This window comes from Somniosus microcephalus, unplaced genomic scaffold, assembly GCF_052327205.1.
Source record: "Somniosus microcephalus isolate GS21.2 unplaced genomic scaffold, FLI_Smic_1.0 unresolved_chr1, whole genome shotgun sequence".
Classification (NCBI taxonomy): Eukaryota; Metazoa; Chordata; class Chondrichthyes; order Squaliformes; family Somniosidae; genus Somniosus; species Somniosus microcephalus.
Genome location: NW_028225179.1, coordinates 142,151,609 through 142,174,227, shown reverse-complemented (window position 1 = coordinate 142,174,227; position 22,619 = coordinate 142,151,609). Strand labels below are relative to the sequence as shown.

The following is a 22,619-nucleotide window of genomic DNA, read 5'->3' as shown; positions in this document are numbered from 1 at the left end:
TGTGGGCAGGGTCCACGGACTACTGTGGGGAGGGTACATGGACGAGTGTGGGCAGGGCCCATGGACTAGCGTGGGCAGGGGTCCAGGCACTGGTGTGGGGAGTGTCCATGGACAAGTGCGGGCAGGGTCCATGGACTAGGGGGGGGAGGGTCCATGGACTAGAGGGCAGGGCCCATGGACTAGTGTGGGGAGGATCCATGGAATATTGTGGGGAGGATCCATGGACTAGTGCGGGCAGGGTCCATGGATTAGTGCGGGCAGGGTCCATGGACTAGTGCGGGCAGGGTCCATGGACTAGGGCGGGCAGGGTCCATGGACTATTGCGGGCAGGTTCCATGGACTAGTGCAGGCAGGGTCCATGCACTCATACGGGCAGGGTCCATGGACTAGTGTGTGGGCGGGGTCCACAGGATAGTGCGGGTAAGGTCCATGGAGTTGTGCGGGCAGAGTCCATGCACTAGTGTGGGCAGGGTCCATGGACTAGTGCAAGCAGGGGTCCTTGGACTAGTGAGAGAAGGGTCCATGGACTAGTGCGGGCAGGGTCCATGGACTAGTGAGGGCAGGGTGCAGGGACTAGTGCGGGCAGGGTCCATGGACTAGTGAGGGCAGGGTCCATGGACTATAGCGGGCAGGGTCCATGGACTATTGCGGGCAGGGTCCATGGACTAGTGCGGGCAGGGTCCATGGACGAGTGTGGGCAGGGTCCATGGACTAGTGCGGGGAGGGATCATGGACGAGTGTGGGCAGGGTCCATGGACAAGTGCGGGCAGGGTCCATGGACAAGTGCGGGCAGGGTCCATGCACTAGTGTGGGGAGGGTCAGTGGGCTAGTGTGGGGAGGGATCATGGACTGGTGCAGGCAGTGTCCATGGATGAGTGCGGGCAGGGACCATGGACTAGAGCGGGCAGGGGTCCATGGACGAGTATGGGCAGGGTCCATGGACAAGTGTGGGCAGGATCCATGGACTAGTGCGGGGAGGGTCCATGGGCTAGTGCGGGCAGGGTCCATGGATTAGTGCGGGCAGGGGTCCATGGACTAGTGCGGGCAAAGTCCTTGGATGAGTGCGGCCAGGGGTCCATGGACTAGTGCGGGCAGTGTTGCTTGACTATTGTGGGCAGGGTCCATTGACTAGAGTGGGCAGGGTCCATGGACTAGTGCGGGCAGGGTCCATGGACATGTATGGGGAGGGTCCATGGACTAGTGCGGGCAGGGTCCATGGACTAGTGCGGGCAGGGTCCATGGACTAGTATGGGGAGGGTCCATGGACTGGTGCGGGCAGGGTCCATGGACTAGTGTTGGGAGGGATCATGGACGAGTGCGGGCAAGGTCCATGGACAAGTGCAGGCAGGGGTCCAAGGACTAGTATGGGCAGTGTCCATGGACTAGTGTGGGGAGGGATCATGGATGAGTGCGGGCAGGTCCATGGACAAGTGCGGGCAGGGTCCATGGACAAGTGCGGGCAGGGTCCATGCACTAGTGTGGGGAGTGTGCATGGACAAGTGTGGGGAGGGTTCATGGATTAGTGCGGGCAGGGTCCATGGACTCGTGTGAGGAGTGTCCATGGGCAAGTGTGGGGAGGGTTCATGGATTAGTGCGGGCAGGGTCCATGGACTAGTGTGGGGAGGGATCATGGATTAGTGTGGGCAGGGTCCATGGACTCGTGCGGACAGGATCCATGGACTAATGCGGGCAGGGTCCATGGACTAGAGCGGGCAGGGGTCCATGGACGAGTATGGGCAGGGTCCATAGACTAGTGAGGGCAGGTTCCATGGAGGAGTGCAGGCAGGGTCCATGGACTAGTGCGGGCAGGGTCCATGGACTCGTGCGGGCAGGGTCCATGGACTAGTGCGGGCATGGTACATTGACTAGAGCGGGCATGGTACATTGACTAGAGCGGGCAGGAGTCCATGGAAGAGTATGGACAGGGTCCATGGATTAGTATGGGGTGGGTCCATGGACTTGTGCGGGCAGGGTCCATGGACTATTGTGGGCAGGTCCATGGACTAGAGCGGGCAGGGTCCATGGACTAGTGCGGCAAGGTCCATGGACTAGTATGGGGAGGGTCCATGGACTAGTGCGGGCAGGGTCCATGGACTAGTGCGGGCAGGGTCTATGGACAAGTGCGGGCAGGGTCCATGGACTAGTATGGGGAGGGTCCATGGACTTGTGCTGGCAGGGTCCATGGACTAGTTCGGGCAGAGTCCACGGACGAATGTGGGCAGGGTCCATGCACTAGTGCGGGCAGGGTCCATGGACTAGTGTGGGGAGGGTCCATTGATTAGTGTGGGCAGGGTCCATGGACGAGTGTGGGTAGGGTCCAAGTACTAGTGCGGGCAGGGGTCCATGGACTAGTGTGGGGAGGGTCCATGGACTTGAGCGTGCAGGGATCCATGGACTAGCGAGGGGAGGTCCATGGACTAGCGTGGGGAGGGTCCATAGACTAGTGCGGGCAGGGTCCATGGGATTGTGCGGGCAGGGTCCATGAACTAGTGCGGGCAGGGTCCATGGACTAGTACAGGCAGGGTACATGGACTAATGTGGGCAGGGTCCATGGACTAGTGCGGGCAGGTTCCACGGACGAATGTGGGCAGGGTCCATGGAATTGTGCGGGAAGGGTCCATGAACTAGTGCGGGCAGTGTCCATGAACTAGTACAGGCAGGGTACATGGGCTAATGTGGGCAGGGTCCATGCACTAGTGTGGGGAGGGTCCATGGAATAGTGCGGACAGGGTCCATGGATTAGTGCAGGCAGGGTCCATGAACTAGTGCGGGCAGGGTCCATGGACTAGTGCAAGCAGGGTCCATGAACTAGTGTGGGCAGGGTCCATGGACGTGTGCGGGCAGGGTTCATGGACGTGTGCGGGCCGTGTCCATGGGCTAGTGCGGGCAGGGTCCATGGACTGGTGCGGGCAGGGTCCATGGACTAGTGTGGGCAGGGTCCATGGACGAGTGTGGGCAGGGTCCACGGACTAGTGTGGGCAGGGTCCACGGACTACTGTGGGGAGGGTACATGGACGAGTGCAGGCAGGGCCAATGGACTAGTGTGGGCAGGGCGGTTGGACTAGTGCGGGCAGGGTCCATGGAATAGAGCAGGCAGGGGTCCATGGATGAGTGCGAGCAGGGCCCATGGACTAATGAGGGCAGGGTCCATGGACTAGTGTGGGGAGGATCCATGGACTAGTGTGGGGAGGATCCTTGGACTAGTGTGGGCAGGGTCCATGGATTAGTGCGGGCAGGGTCCATGGACTAGTGCGGGCAGGGTCCATGCACTAGTGTGGGGAGGGATCATGGATGAGTGCGGGATGGGTCCATGGACGAGTGTGGGCAGGGTCCAAGGATGGGTGCGGGCAGGGTCCATGGACGAGTGCGGGCTGGGTCCATGTACTTATGCGGGCAGGGTCCATGGATTAGTGCGGGCAGGGTCTATGGATTATTGCGGGCAGGGTCCATGGACTAGTGCGGGCAGGGTCCATGGACTAGTAAGGGGAGTGTCCATGGACTAGTGCGGGCAGGGTCCATGGACTAGTGCGGGCAGGGTCCATGGACTAGTAAGGGGAGTGTCCATCGACTCGTGCGGGCAGGATCCATGGACTACTGCGGGCAGGGTCCGTGGACTTGTGCGGGCAAAGTCCATGGACTAGAGCGGGCAGGGTCCATGGACTAGTGCGGGCAGGGTCCATGGACTGGTGCGGGCAGGGTCCATGGTCTAGTGCGGGCAGGGTCCATGGACTAGTGCGGGCAGGGTCCATGGACTAGAAATGGCAGGGGTCCATGCATGAGTATGGGCAGGGTCCATGGACTAGTGCGGGCAGGGTCCATGGACTAGTGCAGGGAGGGTCTATGGACTAGTGCGGGCAGGGTCCATGGACGAGTGCGGGCAGGGTCCATGGACGAGTGCGGGCAGGGTCCATGGACTGGTGCGGGCAGGGTCCACGGACTAGTGCGGGCAGGGTCCATGGACTAGAGCGGGCAGGGTCCATTGGCTAGAGCTGGCAGGGGTCCATGCATGAGTATAGGCAGGGTCCATGGACTAGTGCGGGCAGGGTCCATGGACGAGTGCGGGCAGGGTCCATGGACTAGTGCAGGGAGGGTCCATGGACAAGTGCGGGCATGGTCCATGGACGAGTGCGGGCAGGGTCCATGGACGAGTGCGGGCAGGGTCCTTGGACTAGTGTGGGCAGGGTCCATGGACGAGTGCGGGCAGGGTCCGTGGACTAGTGTGGGGGCGGGGTCCACAGAATAGTGTGGGTAAGGTCCATGGAGTTGTGCGGGCAGAGCCCATGCACGAGTGTGGGCAGGGTCCATGGAATATTGCGAGCAGTGGTCCTTGGACTAGTGCGAGCAGGGTCCATGGACTAGTGCGAGCAGGGATCCATGGACTAGTGCGAGCTGGGTCCATGGACTAGTAAGGGGAGTGTCCATGGACTAGTGAGGGCAGGGTCCATGGACTAGTGCAGGCAGGGTCCAGGGACTAGTGCGGGCAGGGTCCATGGACTAGTGAGGGCAGGGTCCATGGACTAATGTGGGCAGGGTCCATGGTCTAGAGCGGGCAGGGTCCTTGGACTTGTGCGGGCAGGGTCCATGGACTAGTGAGGGCAGGGTCCATGGACTAATGTGGGCAGGGTCCATGGTCTAGAGCGGGCAGGGTCCTTGGACTTGTGCGGGCAGGGTCCATGGACTAGTGCGGGGAGGGTCCATGGACTAGTACGGGCAGGGTCTATGGAATAGTGCGGGCAGGGTATATGGATTGGTGCGGGCATGGTCCATGGACTAGGAAGGGGAGTGTCCATGGACTAGTGCGGGCAGGATCCATGCACTAGTGCGGGCAGTGTCCATGGACTTCTGCGGGCAGGGTCCATGGACTAAAGCGGGCAGTGGTCCATGGACTAGAGCGGGCAGCGGTCCATGGACGAATATGGGCAGGGTCCATGAACTAGTGCGGGGAGGGTCCATGGATGAGTGCGGTCAGGGTCCACGGACTAGTGCGGGCAGGGTCCATGGACTAGTGCGGGCAGGGTCCATGGATAAGTGCGGGCAGGGTCCATGGACTAGTGCGGGCAGGGTCCATGGACTAGTGCGGGCAGGGTCCATGGACGAGTGCGGGCAGGGTCCGTGGACGAGTGCGGGCAGGGTCCGTGGACGAGTGCGGGCAGGGTCCATGGACTAGAGCGGGCAGGGTTCCATGGACGAGTGCGGGCAGGGTCCATGCACTAGTGTGGGCAGAGTCCATGGTCGAGTGCGGGCAGGGTCCATGGACTAGAGCGGGCAGGGCCCATGGACTAGTGTGGGGAGGGATCATGCACGAGTGCGGGCAGGGTCCATGGACGGGTGCGGGCAGGGTCCATGGACGAGTGCGGGCAGGGTCCATGGACGAGTGCGGGCAGGGTCCATGGACAGGTGCGGGCAGGGTCCATGGACGGGTGTGGGCAGGGTCCATTGACGAGTGCGGTCAGGGCCCATGGACGGGTGTGGGCAGGATCCATGGCCGGGTGTGGGCAGGGTCCATGGACGAGTGTGGGCAGGGACCATGCACTAGTGCGGGGAGGGTTCATGGACTCGTGTGGGGAGGGTGCATGGACTACTGTGGGGAGGGCTCATGGACGGGTGTGGGCAGGGTCCATGGACAAGTGCGGGCAGGGTCCATGCACTAGTGCAGGGAGGATTCATGGACTAGTGTGGGGAGGGTCCATGGACGGGTGCGGGCAGGGTCCATGGACAGGTGTGGGCAGGGTCCATGGACGGGTGTGGGCAGGGTCCATGGCCGGGTGCGGGCAGGGTCCATGGATTAGTGCGGGGAGGGTTCATGGACTACTGTGGGAGGGATCATGGATGAGTGCGGGCAGGGTCCATGGACGGGTGCGGGCAGGGTCCATGGATGGGTGCGGGCAGGGTCCATGGACGGGTGCGGGCAGGGTCCATGGACGGGTGCGGGCAGGGTCCATGGACGGGTGCGGGCAGGGTCCATGGACGGGTGCGGGCAGGGTCCATGGACGGGTGCGGGCAGGGTCCATGGACGGGTGCGGGCAGGGTTCATGGACGGGTGCGGGCAGGGTCCATGGATTAGTGCGGGGAGAGTTCATGGACTACTGTGGGGAGGGATCATGGACTAGTGCGGCCAGGGTCCATGGACTAGTGCGGGCAGGGTCCATGGACTAGTAAGGGGAGGGTCCATGGACTAGTGCGGGCAGGGTCCATGGACTAGTGCCGGCAGGGTCCATGGACTAGTGCGGGCAGGGTCCATGGACTAGTAAGGGGAGTGTCCATGGACTAGAGCGGGCAGTGGTCCATGGACTAGAGCGGGCAGCGGTCCATGGACGAGTATGGGCAGGGTCCATGGAGGAGTGCAGGCAGGGTCCATGGACTAGTGCGGGGAGGGTCCATGGGCTAGTGCCGGCAGGGTCCATGGACTAGTGCGGGGAGGGTCCATGGACTAGTGCGGGCAGGGTCCATGGATGAGCGCGGGCAGGGTCCATGGACTAGTGCGGGCAGGGTCCATGGACTAGTGCGGGCAGGGTCCATGGATGAGTGCGGGCAGGGTCCGTGGACTAGAGCGGGCAGGGGTCCATGGACGAGTGTGGGCAGGGTCCATGCACTAATGTGGGCAGAGTCCATGGACGAGTGCGGGCAGGGCCCATGGACTAGTGCGGGCAGGGCCCATGGACTAGTGTGGGGAGGGATCATGGACGAGTGCAGGCAGGGTCCATGGATGAGTGCGGGCTGGGTCCATGGACTAGTGTCGGGAGGGTCCATGGACTAGTCCTGGCAGGGTCCATGGACGAGTGCGGGCAGGGTCCATGGACGGGTGTGGGCAGGGTCCATGGACTAGTGTGGGGAGGGGTCATGGATGAGTGCCGGCAGGGTCCATGGACTAGTGCGGGGGGAGGTCATGGAGGAGTGCCGGCAGGGTCCATGGACGAGTGCGGACAGGGTCCATGGACGAGTGCGGGCAGGGTCCATGGACGAGTGCGGGCAGGGTCCATGGACGAGTGAGGGGAGGGATCATGGACGAGTGCGGGCAGGGTCCATGGACGAGTGCGGGCAGGGTCCATGGACGGGTGCGGGCAGGGTCCATGGACGGGTGCGGGCAGGGTCCATGGACGAGTGCGGGCAGGGTCCATGGACGAGTGCGGGCAGGGTCCATGGACGGGTGCGGGCAGGGTCCATGGACGAGTGCGGGTAGGGTCCATGGACGAGTGCGGGCAGGGGACATGGACGGGTGTGGGCAGGGTCCATGGACGGGTGTGGGCAGGGTCGATTGACGAGTGCGGTCAGGGTCCATGGACGGGTGTGGGCAGGGTCCATGGACGAGTGCGGGCAGGTTCCATGGACGGGTGCGGGCAGGGTCCAGTGACAGGTGTGGGCAGGGTCCATGGCCGGGTGTGGGCAGGGTCCATGGATGAGTGTGGGCAGGGTCCATGCACTAGTGCGGGGAGGATTCATGGACTAGTGTGGGGAGGGTCCATGGGCGGGTGCGGGCAGGGTCCATGGACGGGTGTGGGCAGGGTCCATGGACGGGTGTGGGCAGGGTCCATGGACGGGTGTGGGCAGGGTCCATGGACGGGTGTGGGCAGGGTCCATGGCTGGGTGCGGGCAGGGTCCATGGATTAGTGCGGGGAGGGTTCATGGCCTACTGTGGGAGGGATCATGGACGAGTGCGGGCAGGGTCCATGGACGGGGTGCGGGCAGGGTCCATGGATTAGTGCGGGGAGGGTTCATAGACTACTGTGGGAGGGATCATGGATGAGTGCGGGCAGGGTCCATGGACGGGTGCGGGCAGGGTCCATGGACGGGTGCGGGCAGGGTCCATGGACGGGTGCGGGCAGGGTCCATGGACGGGTGCGGGCAGGGTCCATGGACGGGTGCGGGCAGGGTCCATGGCCGGTGCGGGCAGGGTCCATGGGCTGGTGCGGGCAGGGCCCATGGACGAGTGCGGGCAGGGTCCATGGACGGGTGCGGGCAGGGCCCATGGATGGGTGCGGGCAGGGTCCATGGACGGGTGCGGGCAGGGTCCATGGACGGGTGCGGGCAGGGTCCATGGACGGGTGCGGGCAGGGTCCATGGATTAGTGCGGGGAGAGTTCATGGACTACTGTGGGGAGGGATCATGGACGAGTGCGGTCAGGGTCCATGGACGGGTGCGGGCAGGGTCCATGGACGGGTGCGGGCAGGGTCCATGGACGGGTGCGGGCAGGGTCCATGGACGGGTGCGGGCAGGGTCCATGGACGGGTGCGGGCAGGGTCCAGTGACAGGTGTGGGCAGGGTCCATGGCCGGGTGTGGGCAGGGTCCATGGATGAGTGTGGGCAGGGTCCATGCACTAGTGCGGGGAGGATTCATGGACTAGTGTGGGGAGGGTCCATGGGCGGGTGCGGGCAGGGTCCATGGACGGGTGTGGGCAGGGTCCATGGACGGGTGTGGGCAGGGTCCATGGACGGGTGTGGGCAGGGTCCATGGCTGGGTGCGGGCAGGGTCCATGGATTAGTGCGGGGCGGGTTCATGGCCTACTGTGGGAAGGATCATGGATGAGTGCGGGCAGGGTCCATGGACGGGTGCGGGCAGGGTCCATGGATTACTGCGGGGAGGGTTCATAGACTACTGTGGGAGGGATCATGGATGAGTGCGGGCAGGGTCCATGGACGGGTGCGGGCAGGGTCCATGGACGGGTGCGGGCAGGGTCCATGGACGGGTGCGGGCAGGGTCCATGGATGGGTGCGGGCAGGGTCCATGGGCGGGTGCGGGCAGGGTCCATGGACGGGTGCGGGCAGGGTCCATGGGCTGGTGCGGGCAGGGTTCCATGGACGAGTGCGGGCAGGGTCCATGGACGGGTGCGGGCAGGGCCCATGGACGGGTGCGGGCAGGGCCCATGGACGGGTGCGGGCAGGGTCCATGGACGGGTGCGGGCAGGGTCCATGGACGGGTGCGGGCAGGGTCCATGGATTAGTGCGGGGAGAGTTCATGGACTACTGTGGGGAGGGATCATGGACGAGTGCGGTCAGGGTCCATGGACGGGTGCGGGCAGGGTCCATGGACGGGTGCGGGCAGGGTCCATGGACGGGTGCGGGCAGGGTCCATGGACGGGTGCGGGCAGGGTCCATGGACGAGTGCGGGCAGGGTCCATGCACTAGTGCAGGGAGGATTCATGGACTAGTGCGGGCAGGGTCCATGGACGGGTGCGGGCAGGGTCCATGGACGAGTGCGGGCAGGGTCCATGCACTAGTGCAGGGAGGATTCATGGACGAGTGCGGGCAGGGTCCATGGACGGGTGCGGGCAGGGTCCATGGACAAGTGCGGGCAGGGTTCATGGACGGGTGCGGGCAGGGTCCATGGACGGGTGCGGGCAGGGTCCATGGACGGGTGCAGGCAGGGTCCATGGACGAGTGCGGGCAGGGTCCATGGACGGGTGCGGGCAGGGTCCATGGACGGGTGCGGGCAGGGTCCATGGACGGGTGCGGGCAGGGTCCATGGACGGGTGTGGGCAGGGTCCATGGACGGATGCGGGCAGGGTCCATGGACGGGTGCGGGCAGGGTCCATGGACGGGTGCGGGCAGGGTCCATGGACGGGTGTGGGCAGGGTCCATGGATTAGTGTGGGGAGGGTCCAAGGCCACCTCCACTGGGAGCGAAAGTCTTGAGTGAAACTGGCTCGAGGCCCATCACTGCACACAGAGCACTTTGTGCACCGGTCTGGTGCAATCCTGTTATCACTGGAGACAATTGCTCAGATGTTGGGAGTGGCATTAATGTCGTACATCGGGAGCCGTGAGTTTCGAGAGCTGTGTGCCTGGACCGGCTTCAACACAGAGGCCTCTCTGTACCAGATTGGCAGGCAAAACTGCTACAGGCCGTGCGGGGAAAACTTAACCCTTCGCTCGACAACTTGCATTTCCTCAACGCCTTTCACTGCCTCAGGACGCCCCAAAGCACGTCACAGCCAATTAAGCCCTTTTAAGTGTTGTAATGTAGGGAAAAGCGGTAGCCAAATTGCACACAGCAAACTCCCACAAACAGTTATGTGACACTGGCCATGAATAACTAATTCCATTTCACAACTTATCATTTGCTACACTTAGGGATTTGATCTAAACACTTATTTTAATTGAGGAATTCGGAGATCTGTAGCAAAACTGTATACATTTAGCAGTGCGATAGCAAAATACTGCAGATGTTGGAAATCCGAAATAACAACAGAAAATGCTGGAAAAACTCAGCAAGTCAGGCAACATCCGTGGAGAGAAATTTGAGTTGACGTTTCGGGTTTGACCCTTCTTCAAAACTGGAGAGAAAAGGAACTAGATCGAAGGCAGGGCTGCGATCGGACAAAAGAATAAAAGAACCAAAAGAAGTAAAAGAGATTAGAAGCTAGACGAGATGGTAATAGGCTGTGATTAGGTGTAAAGTGTACTGGCAGGGCAAAACATTTAGCAGTGAATAGGAGGAGGTACTGAGATTACAAAGGACACATGCAAACCTTCACAGTGACAACCCCCTTTAATCGGCCTTTTGTTTCGCTCTCATAGACCATTAACTCTGTCCTCTCTCTGATCCCAGTAACAGCTGAACCAGCAGGCAGTATGAGTAAGCCATGGACCCATCAGTCATCCATTGACCAAGTGTTGTTTGTGGGACTGCATCACCCCTGCTCGCAATACTTGCTGACACTTTACGAGGAACTTTATTTAAAACATTAAAGGTGCATGGGTCTTCTTTAAGAAGTGTTTGGTAAAAAATTATACATATATCTTATTATTATTGGCACAAGGCCCATACATACTAAAGCTGTTGTGCAGTGAAAACATTGGTTGCAACAGAAATCATACCTTAAAAGGATATCATTCCTATTTTGGGATGGGCAGAGCGGATCAGAGTCAGACAACAAAGTTACCTGCAATCTGAAGTTAACTGCTAACAAAGCTAGTGACTGCATTCTAGGGTATATTTACCCAGAGATGATAAAAAAAGCTTTGGACTGGGTGGTGCGGTGGGTCAGACACTGTCCTTTCCCCCTCTGGGACTGAGCGATGCGGTGGGTCAGACACTGTCCTTTCCCCCTCTGGGACTGGGTGGTGCAGTAGGTCAGACACTGTCCTTTCCCCCTCTGGGACTGGGTGGTGCAGTGGGTCAGACGCTGTCCTATCCCCCTCTGGGACTGGGTGGTGCAGTGGGTCAGACACTGTCCTTTCCCCCTCTGGGACTGGGTGGTGCAGTAGGTCAGACCCTGTCCTTTCCCCCTCTGGGACTGGGTGGTGCAGTGGGTCAGACACTGTCCTTTCCCCCTCTGGGACTGGGTGGTGCAGTGGGTCAGACACTGTCCTTCCCCCTCTGGGACTGGGTGGTGCAGTGGGTCAGACACTGTCCTTTCACCCTCTGGGACTGGGTGGTGCAGTGGGTCAGACACTGTCCTTTCCCCCTCTGGGATTGGGTGGTGCGGTGGGTCAGACACTGTCCTTTCCCCCTCGGGGATTGGGTGGTGCAGTGGGTCTGACACTGTCCTTTCTCCCTCTGGGACTGGGTGGTGCAGTGGGTCAGACACTGTCCTTTCCCCCTCTGGGGCTGGGTGGTGCGGTGGGTCAGACACTGTCCTTTCCCCCTCTGGGACTGGGTGGTGCAGTGGGTCAGACACTGTCCTTTCCCCCTCTGGGACTGGGTGGTGCAGTGGGTCAGACACTGTCCTTTCCCCCTCTGGGACTGGGTGGTGCAGTGGGTCAGACACTGTCCTTTCCCCCTCTGGGACTGGGTGGTGCTGTGGGTCAGACACTGTCCTTTCCCCCTCTGGGACTGGGTGGTGCGGTGGGTCAGACACTGTCCTTTCCCCCTCTGGGATTGGGTGGTGCGGTGGGTCAGACACTGTCCTTTCCCCCTCGGGGACTGGGTGGTGCAGTGGGTCTGACACTGTCCTATCCCCCTCTGGGACTGGGTGGTGCAGTGGGTCAGACACTGTCCTTTCCCCCTCTGGGACTGGGTGGTGCGGTGGGTCAGACATTGTCCTTTCCCCCCTCTGGGACTGGGTGGTGCGGTCGGTCAGACATTGTCCTTTCTCCCTCTGGGACTGGGTGGTGCAGTGGGTCAGACACTGTCCTTTCCCCCTCTGGGACTGGGTGGTGCAGTGGGTCAGTTACTGTCCTTTCCCCCTCTGGGACTGGGTGGTGCAGTGGGTCAGACACTGTCCTTTCCCCCTCTGGGACTGGGTGGTGCAGTGGGTCAGACACTGTCCTTTCCCCCTCTGGGATTGGGTGGTGCAGTGGGTCAGTTACTGTCCTTTCCCCCTCTGGGACTGGGTGGTGCAGTGGGTCAGACACTGTCCTTTCCCCCTCTGGGACTGGGTGGTGCAGTGGGTCAGACACTGTCCTTTCCCCCTCTGGGACTGGGTGGTGCAGTGGGTCAGACACTGTCCTTCCCCCTCTGGGACTGGGTGGTGCAGTGGGTCAGACACTGTCCTTTCACCCTCTGGGACTGGGTGGTGCAGTCGGTCAGTCGCTGTCCTTTCCCCCTCTGGGACTGGCTGGTGCGGTGGGTCAGAATCTGTCATTTCACCCTCTGGGGCTGGATGGTGCAGTGGGTCAGACACTGTCCTTTCCCCCTCTGGGACTGGGTGGTGCGGTGGGTCAGACACTGTCCTTTCCCCCTCTGGGCTGGGCGGTGCGGTGGGTCAGACACTGTCCTTTCCCACTCTGGGCTGGGCGGTGCGGTGGGTCAGACACTGTCCTTTCACCCTCTGGGACTGTGTTGAAATGCTGCCAAGAACAATGGTGTGAAACCTCTTCTGGATGCTAGCTGTAAGGATCTTACACAAAAGGTGTTTGAGCAGTTTTAATCCAGTTTCCAATGGGCGTGAAACCACAGTCGTAAACTGACTGTATTTGGCACAGATTCAGCGCTAAATCGGCGCCTTCACTCAGGGAGCCCGCAGGGTGCCTGGTGTGGGAACAGGAAAACTTGTGCAGTCAGAGTCGGTGTTGAGGCACATTGTTGGGGCCGTGTAGAAGGACCTTTGCTCTGAACCGAATAGTGTTCTTCCTGAAATAACAACAGGAAACGCTGGAAAGACTCAGCGGGCCAGGCAGCATCAGTGGAGAGAGAAACGGAGTTAACATTTCAGGTCGATGACCTTTCATCAGAACTGGAAAAAAGCAGGAAATGGAAAGCAAGTTTGGGGGCTGGGAAAAGGGGAAGGGGATGAAAAAACAAAAGGGAAGGTCAGTGATAGGATAGAAAGCAGGAGAGATTAAGAGACATTGAGAGACATTAAGAGATGTTCAGGGCAAGGGGAGGTGGAAATGGGGCAGGTTAAGGAACAAAGTATGGCTCTAGATGGGGTGTGAATTGCGCTGGCAGAATGAAGGACAGCTAAAGGGAGGGAAGAAAAAAAAAAAAGTGTGGATAAAAAAAAGAAGAAAATATATATGTGTGATAGGGGCCGAGGTTATGATCTGAAATTGTTGAACTCTATGTTGAGTCCAGAAGGCTGTAGAGTGCCTAATTGAAAGATGAGGTGCTGTTCCTCGAGCTTACGCTGAGCTTCCGTGGAACAATGCAAGACCTGGGAGTGTTTGGACAGTGTTCCCCTCTCCAGCACACACACCTTCACTTTGATAAGCCCCGAAAGTAAAAGAAGTTATGAGCTGGAGAATGTCAGAGTCACTGCTCATTTGGCCAAAAAACTCACTTAATGGATTTTCAACAGCTAAGTGCAATGATTTTAGGAGTGAAGAGATAGCCAATAGCAGACCTTGCCTCAGGCACTGCAGGTAAACAGCCGAGCAGAGATTTGGAAAGAGCAGGGGTGTGGGACTAATGAGATGATTTAGTGGGTAACACTCTCACTTCATAGATCAGACAGGTCATAGGTTCAAGCCCCACTCCAGCAACCTGAACCCATAACCTAGGCCGACACTCCCAGTGCAGTGCTGAGGGAGTGCTGCACTGTCGGAGGTGCCGTCTTTTGGACGAGACGTTAAACCGAGGGCCCGTCTGCGCTCTCAGGTGGATGTAAAATATCCTGCGGCACTATTTCAAAGAAGAGCAGAGGGAGTTCTCCCCCCGGTGTCCGGGGGCCAATATTTATCCCTCAGCCAGCATCACTAAAAAACAACTTCCCTGCTCGTTATCACATTGCTCTTTGTGGGAGCTTGCTGTGCGCATATTGGCTGCTGCGTTTTCTACATTGCAACAGTGGCTACACTTCAAAAAGCACTTAATTGGCTGTAAAGAGCTTTGGGTTCCTGAGGTCGTGAAAGGGCAAAGATGTCTTGCTGCAGTTGTACAGGGCCTTGGTGGGACCACACCTTGAGTATTGTGTGCAGTTTTGGTCACCTTATCTGAGGAAGGATGTTCTTGCCATGGAGGGAGTGCAGCGAAGATTCACCGGACTGATACCTGGGATGGCAGAAATGACCCATGAGGAGAGATTGGGTCGATTAGGCTTATATTCGCTGGAGTTTAGAAGGATGAGAGGGATCTCATTGAAACTTATAAAATTCTAACAGGACTAGACAGACCAGATGCAGGAAGGATGTTCCCAATGGCGGGGGAGTCTAGAACCAGGGGTCACAGTCTAAAGATAAGGGGTAAGCCATTTAGGACAGAGATGAGGAGGAATTTCTTCACCCAGAGAGTGGTGAACCTGTGAAATTCTCTACCACAGAAGGCAGTTGAGGCCAATTCATTAAATATATTCAAGAAGGAGTTAGATATATTTCTTAAGGCTAAAGGGATCAAGGGATATGGGGAGAAAGCAGGGACAGGGTACTGAATTTGGATGATCAGCCATGATCTCACTGGATGGCGGAGAAGGCTCGAGGGGCCGAATAGCCTACTCCTGCTCCTATCTTCTATGTTTCTATGTATAATTGCAAGCTCTACCAAAGAACTGGCACAGGCACGATGGGCCGAATGGCCTCCCTCTGTCCTGTATGATTCTATGTGCCTGTTGGGGAAAATCTTGCCTGCTTCCCTGTCCTGCTCTCTCAATGTGACCTTTTGTATCACCACAAGATTACAGCTGCAAATCCCTCTGCCTCCCTCCCTTCCGCCACCCCCCTCCAATCATCTCTGGCAGATCCCGTGTAATCCCCTGCCAGATATCAATAGCACATGCTGTGGAGAAAGTCCAGCTACTCCACTCAGCGATGGCCTGGGTTAGAAAACTGTGAGTTCAATCCAGCTTTTACAGCGCGTTGCCCCCCTGCAAGATAACTGTTGGATAGCTGCTGACACGGGGCTTACTTGACAAATTTTCTTCTGTTCCAATCCTCCCTGAGCCTTTCATCACTTGGGATAGAGTTCTGGCAAAAAGGATTGTGAGTGAGGAACCAGACTAAAGTGTTCGCTGCCAATCGCTGCAAAGCCTGCCCCCTGGAGCCCTCCCTCTCACCCTCTTCCTTTTTGCTTTTTTTCCTCTCCGCCTTCAAAAACTTACCACACTTTAAGAACATAAAAACATAAGAAATAGGAGCAGGAGTAGGCCATTCGGCCCCTCGAGTCTGCTTCACCATTCAATAAGATCATGGCTGCTCTTCGACCTCAACCCCACTTTCCTGCCCGATCCCCATATCCCTTGATTCCCTTAGTGCCCAATAATTTATCGATCACTGTTTTGAATATACCCAATGACTGAGCCTCCACAGCCCTCTGGGGTAGAGAATTGCAAAGATTCACCGCCCTCTGAGTGAAAAAATTTCTCCTCCTCTCAGTCCTAAATGGCCGACCCCTTATTCTAAGACTGTGCCCCCTGGTTCTAGACTCTCCAGCCAGCGAAAACATCCTCCCTGCATCTACCCTGTCAAGTCCTCTAAGAACTTTATACATTTCAATGAGATCACCTCTCAAACTTCTAAACTTCCTCAATCAGTCACCTTTCCTCACTTCTCCCCTGCTTCCTGCTCCATGTCCCTTACTCTCACTGGGAACCATCTCAGGGTGCTGACTGATGGTCAACGACCTGAAATGTCGGGGATCATTTTAACCCAACTCGCTGGGCGGGAATCCCACAGTGGGAAAACCGGGTCTCGCCCGATATTGACTTCAATGGAGAGTAAAATCGGAGCCGGGGGTTAAATCCAGCGTCGCACCCGATCCCATCCGTTTCCCGACAGGCGTGTTGGGTTCAAATTGCCCCCGTTAACCCCATGCTTCTCCCTCTGCAGATGCTGCCCGACCTGCTGAGCGTCTCCAGCATTTTGTTTCAGATTTCCAGCATCCACAGTGCCTTGCTTCTGATTGTGCACCTCAGGAGATTTGGTTTGGTGAATGGCACCGATAAGTAGAATCTATAACAGTTTTCCCGAACTCTGCCTTCGGAAAACATTTATTCCCCAGCACAAAAGATCAGGAATAGAGAAAGAGGGGCAGCCAGTAGACCCCTGAGGTCAGCTGCCAGATTCAGTTCAGGTCTGCGTTCAGGTCTGGGCACCGCACCTCAGGAAGGATATATTGGCCTTGGAGGGGGAGCAGCGCGGATTCACCAGAATGATATTGGGGCTACAAGGGTTAAATTGTGAGGACTGGTTGCACAGTCTAGGCTTGTATTCCCTCGAGTATAGAAGATTAAGGAGCGATCTAACTGAGGTGTTTAAGATGATTAAAGGAGTTGATTGGGTAGATAGAGAGAAGGTATTTCCTCTGGTGGGGGGAGTCCAGAACAAGGGGAGGCAGAACCATAAAATTAGAGCCAGGCCATTCAGGGGTGATGTCAGGAAGCACTTCCTCTCACAAAGGGTTAGTGGAAATCTGGAGCTCTCCTCCCCCCCCCCCCACCGCCCCCCAGAAAGCTGTTGAGGCTGGGGGGTCAACTGAAAATGTCAAAGCTGAGGTCAATAGGTTTTTTTTGTTGGATGAGGATGTTAAGGGTTACGGAACCAAGACGGATACAGATCGGGCATGATGTAATTGAACGTTGGAACAGGCTCGAGGGGCTGAATGGCCTCCTTCTGTTCCTATGCCTGCAGCTGCCAGCCTCTTAGGCTGACAGACTGTGCTCCTGCTTCTGCGCCCTTTCCCAGTGCAAGCCCCTGTCGGAGGCGGTGGGTATGTGACTGAGCCCTGTCAATGGCCTGATCCACCCTAATCAGCGCACAGGGGCCACAGGAAAGTAGCAAACATTGGCCCCCTATCCACCCCTCTCAGGCATACCTCCTGAATGTATCCTGTTTGGTGTCGGTAGAAACCAGCTCCATTATTAGTTGTCAGAATGTGGGCAACACTTGACATGACTGTGTATATAATGCCCATCCCTAGCAACCCTAATCTAGACTGGCACACTTCCAGTGCAGTGCTGAGGGAGCGCTGCACTGTCGGAGGTGCCGTCTTTCGGATAACATGTTAAACCGAGGCCCCGTCTGCCCCTCTCAGGTGGATGTAAAAGATTTCACGCCCACTATTTTGAAGGGGAGTTCTCCCCTGTGTCCTGGGCCAGTATTTATCCTTCAACCAACAGCTAAAACAGATTATCTGGTCATTATCTCATTGCTGTTTGTGGGAGCTTGCTGTGCGCAAATTGGCTGCCGCGTTTCCCTACATTGCAACAGTGACTCCACTTCAAAAAGTACTTAATTGGCTGTAAAGCACTTTGGGACGTCCGGTGGTTGTGAATGGCACCATATCGTTGCAAGTTTTTTTCTTTCAGGCATTAATCCCTGCACCGACAATTTTATTAATAGCATTCATTCCAGCTCATATACAGGAAATCGCCTGGCTCTGGCTGATCAAATAGTCTTTCACTTTGCAAGGTTGCACAGTTGGTTTAGGTCAGGGTCAGATCAGTTGAGATTGGATCAGACGCAGCCTCTGAATCGATGTAATTGAAATTTAAATGGGAAAAGATCAATTAACACCGCGACCGAAATCACTGAACAAAACAGAAAGACAAATTAGAAAAATAACGGCAAGGGGATTCTCACTGGAGTTTGCGGCACTATTTCCCCATCATTGTTTGTCCAAATAACTTAGCGGTTAACAGGTATGGTAAAATCCAGCTCATTATCCGCTCTCTCCACTGAAGACGCTGATCCTACTGGGTTATGGTTCTACAAGATTAACCACCCTATGGTACCTCACATTTTGCCAGTCTCCATGTGCGAGCTGAAACAATGAAGCTGATGGCCTATTCGCCCATAGAGTGCATCGCCTGACATAAGAACATAAGAAATAGGAGCAGGAATAGGGCACTTGGCCCCTTGAGCCTGCTCCGCCATTCAATAATGGGCTCAAAGCCACTTCCCCGCCCGCTCCCCATAACCCTTCACTCCCTTATCTTGCAAAAATCTGTCTATCTCCACCTTAAATGTAGTTAATAACCCAGCCTCCACAGCTCTCTGGGGCAGAGAATTCCACAGATTTACGACCCTCTGAGAGAAGAATTTCTCCTCATCTCATCCCTAAATGGCTGACCCCTTATCCTGAGACTATGCCCACGAGTTCTAGACTCTCCAGCCAGGGGAAACAACCTCTCAGCATCTACCCTGTCAACCCCCTCAGAATCTTATATGTTTCAATGAGATCACCTCTCATTCTTCTAAACTCCAGAGACTGTAATCCCATTCTACACAATCTCTCCTCATAGGACAGCTCTCTCATCTCAGGGATCAATGCTTTCTACTGATATCGCTTTGGTTTGCTACGTGTTTGAGATTAGAAACAGATCTTAGAGCTAATGTTGTGAGGCAAGGCTGTGAACTGGCTCAGTAATAATCTACAGACAACATTAGCATTTGGGAAGAGCTTTCTGGCCATGATGACTGACCTCAATTATTCTAGCCACTGTTGAGGATTTATTTTCCGTTTATTCTCCTCTCGTTCTGGTTCTCATTCTTCATCCACGTGTTTTCTTTAACCGAGAGGAAAGGGATTGATTTTAACCGACGCACTGGGCAGGAATCCCATGGGATTGGGTGGAACGCTGGCTTTACACCCCCGCCCAATATTACTCTCCGTTAAAATCGGACAGGGTGTAAGACCAGCATGGCTCCCGATCCTGTCAGCTTCCCGATGGACGGGTTAGGCTACAATTGTCCCTTGAAGCCTCACTGTGACTCTCCCTGCATCCCACTGTGGCTTTAACACCCGACTCTCTGTTTCATGGCTCCGTAACAAACATCACAGTGAGGAACAACTCATTGTTTGTGGATCGGGGCCTGCTCTGTGTCGTTCTAGTGCACTGTACATGCTATCATGACACGCACCTTCCACCCACTCTCTGCAAAAAAATAAACAGCTGCTGTTTGGAATTGGACTGATTCCGGAATGTTCACATGTACACACATGAACAATATATGTCACCCTTCTGGTCTACTGGTGAACATGATTGGCATTTAGTGAGCCAACATCAGGGTTACTCCCGCCAGGGGCTGAAGTCATTCGGTGCATGACATTCATATCGGAAAAGGTTTCCCAGCGAAGGGTCTGTCTGATTGTGCGAGAGAGAGAGAGGGGGGAAAGAGAGAGAGGGGGGAAAAGAAAGAGAGAAAGAGAGAGAGAAAGAGAAAGAGAAAGCGAAGGAGGTAGAGAAAGAGAGAGAGAAAGAAATAGAGAGAGATAGATGAGAGAGAGGGAAAGGGAGAGCGAGAAAGAAGTGATAGAATGACAAAGAGAGAGCAATAAAGAGAGAGTGAGAGAGAAAGAGAACAAGAGAGATAGATAAAGGAGAGAGTAAGTGAGAGAGAGAAAGAGAAAGAGAGAGAAAAAAAGAGAGAGAGGTTGTGGATGGGCTGGAAGAAGTTGTGAAAAATATCAGTCCCGAGTTGCAGGCCTCTGCTCCCAGACTGTTTATTCATTATTTAGTATACGTCTGTATTTATCAATACAATTGATATTTACTCATACCATGCTGAGTTGCCAGACAAATTTATATTTATTATTAACAATCTGATAGCCACTCACTCTCTGCAAAGTTCCTGCTGTCTGCTTCAGGACTGCTTATTAATTAAAAGTATTATATTATTAATAATCTGACATTCACTGACTGTAATTAAAAGTATTAGATTATTAATAATCTGATATTCACTGTAATTAAAAGTATTATATTATTAATAATCTGATATTCACTGACTGTAATTAAAAGTATTTGTATAATTAATAATCTGATATTCACTGACTGTAATCAAAAGTATTTATATAATTAATAATCTAATATTCACTGGCTGTAATTAAAAGTATTATATAATTAATAATCTGATATTCACTGACTGTAATTAAAAGTATTTATATAATTAATCTGATATTCACTGACTGTAATTAAAAGTATTTATATAATTAATAACCTGATCTTCACTGGCTGTAATTAAAAGTGTTTATATAATTAATCTAATATTCACTGACTGTAATTTAAAGTATTTATATAATTAATAATCTGATATTCACTGACTGTAATTAAAAGTATTTATATAATTAATAACCTGACATTCACTGACTGTAATTAAAAGTATTATATTATTAATAATCTGATATTCAGTGACTGTAATTAAAAGTATTTATATAATTAATAATCTGATGTTTACTGGCTGCAATTAAAAAGAAAAGACTTGCATTCATACAGCGCCTTTCATGACCACCGGATGTCCCAGAACGCTTTACAGCCAATGAAGTACTTTTGAAGTGTAGTCACTGTTGTAATGTGGGAAACACAGCAGCCAATTTGCGCACAGCAAGCTCCCACAAACAGCAATGTGATAATGACCAGATCATCTGTTTTTGTTATGTTCGTTGATCGATAAATATTGGCTGGGACACCAGGTTCAACTCCCCTGCTCTTCTTCGAAATTGTGCCATTGGATCTTTTACATCCACCTGAGAGCGCAGACGGGGCCTCGGTTTAACGTCTCATCCGAAAGACGGCACCTCCGACAGTGCAGTGCTCCCTCAGTACTGCACTGGAGTGTCAGCCTAGATTTAAGTGCTTCAAGTCCCTGGAGTGGAACATGAACCCACAACCTTTTGACTCAGAGTAAGTATTTATATAATTAATAATCTGACATTCACTGGCTGTAATTAAAAGTATTTATATAATTAATAATCTGACATTCACTGACTGTAATTGAAAGTATTTATATAATTCATAATCTGACATTGACTGTAATTAAAAGTATTTATATTACTAATAATCTGACATTCACTGACTGTAATTAAAAGTATTAAATTACTAATAATCCGACATTCACTGGCTGTAATTAAAAGTATTTATATTACTAATAATCTGACATTCACTGACTGTAATTAAAAGTATTAAATTACTAATAATCTGACATTCACTGGCTGTAATTAAAAGTATTTATATAATTAATAATCTGATATTCACTGACTGTAATTAAAAGTATATTACTAATAATCTGACATTCACTGGCTGTAATTAAAAGTATTTATATAATTAATAATGACATTCACTGACTGTAATTAAAAGTATTTATATAATTAATAATCTGACATTCACTGACTGTAATTAAAAGTATATTACTAATAATCTGACATTCACTGGCTGTAATTAAAAGTATTTATATAATTAATGACCTGACGTTCACTTACTCTGTGCCCAGGTCCTGCTGTCTATCCCCGGGTTGTCAGTTCCCTTGTCCCCCGGGTCGCTGTGGCCGGAGCCGGTCAGAGGGGAGCGGTGGTCTCGGCGCTGCTGCCCGGCTCCCGGGCTCTCGCTGTCCTGGTGCAGCGCCGCCCTGATGCCCGCCAGCAGGCGGGGGAAGGTGAGCTGCCCGCTGGGCTCCGCCACCCGGCGCAGGCAAGGCAGCAGCGCGGCGGGCAGCGCCGGCTCCCGGCTGCCCTCGCCCCGCCAGCGGCTCTCGATCTCCCGCAGCTCGACCGCGCCCCGGCCCTCCTGGTCCAGGATGTCGAAGAGGGTCCGCAGGCTGAGCAGGAAAGTGCGGGGCAGGCAGCGCTCCTGGGGCTGGGGCAGCTCGGGGGGCCCCGCCGCCCGGCTCATGCTGCTCAGCCCAGCCGAAGTTGGTGGAGGGGAAGTCCAGCAAACCCCCACCACTCCACCCCGGCTCACCAGAGTCCTGCTTCCCCAACCCTGAGATGTATAATCCTGAGAGCAGGCAGAGAGTCACTCAGCCGATCGGAGAGAGCCAGGGAGAGAGGGTCTGAGTCTGTGTGTGGAGCTACAGAAACAAGTCAACACTGAAAGTGCGATGGAAACAAGTGAAAACAAATACAACTACAGACAGGCTGAGAGAGATAGGCAGTGACAGATGGACGCATCAGTGAATACTGCGATGGAAAATACAAAATTGATACAGACACACGTATTGAAAAACATATAACGATGGGGGGGAAAACACACACAAATACTGATAGTGCACAAATAGATAGGCACATTGGAGAGATAAAATAGGAGCAGGAGTTGGCCAATTAGCCAATTCGAGTCTGCTCCGCCATTCAATAAGATCCTGGCTGATCTTCGATCTCATCTCCACTTTCCTGCACTATTCCCATAATATTCAAAAATATCTATCGATCTCGGCCTTGAATATACTCAATGACTGAGCCTCCACAGCCCTATGGGGTGGAGAATTCCAAATCTAGAAACACACGTATAGCCAGCTAGAGATAGATGGATAGATAGAATGAAACAGATGAGTAGGCATGATTAGAAAATACAAATATATAAAAAAGACTTCTTTTGA

At 54.7% G+C, this 22,619-nt stretch overlaps 1 protein-coding gene across 3 annotated transcripts in view; it reads right to left on the bottom strand.

The window, feature by feature from the left end:
- Nucleotides 1–22,344, bottom strand: part of LOC147096089 (suppressor APC domain-containing protein 2-like) — a 372,823-nt gene extending 350,479 nt beyond the window's left edge. The window contains exon 1 of one of the 3 annotated variants that reach the window (XM_085975020.1): nucleotides 21,508–22,344. In XM_085975020.1, coding sequence (XP_085831146.1) covers nucleotides 21,508–21,916 — 409 coding nt within the window. In that variant the 5' untranslated portion in view covers nucleotides 21,917–22,344. The remainder of the gene's footprint in view (nucleotides 1–21,507) is intronic. The other 2 variants (XM_085975018.1, XM_085975019.1) reach the window with 2 other exon arrangements.
- Nucleotides 22,345–22,619: the final 275 nt, after the last annotated feature.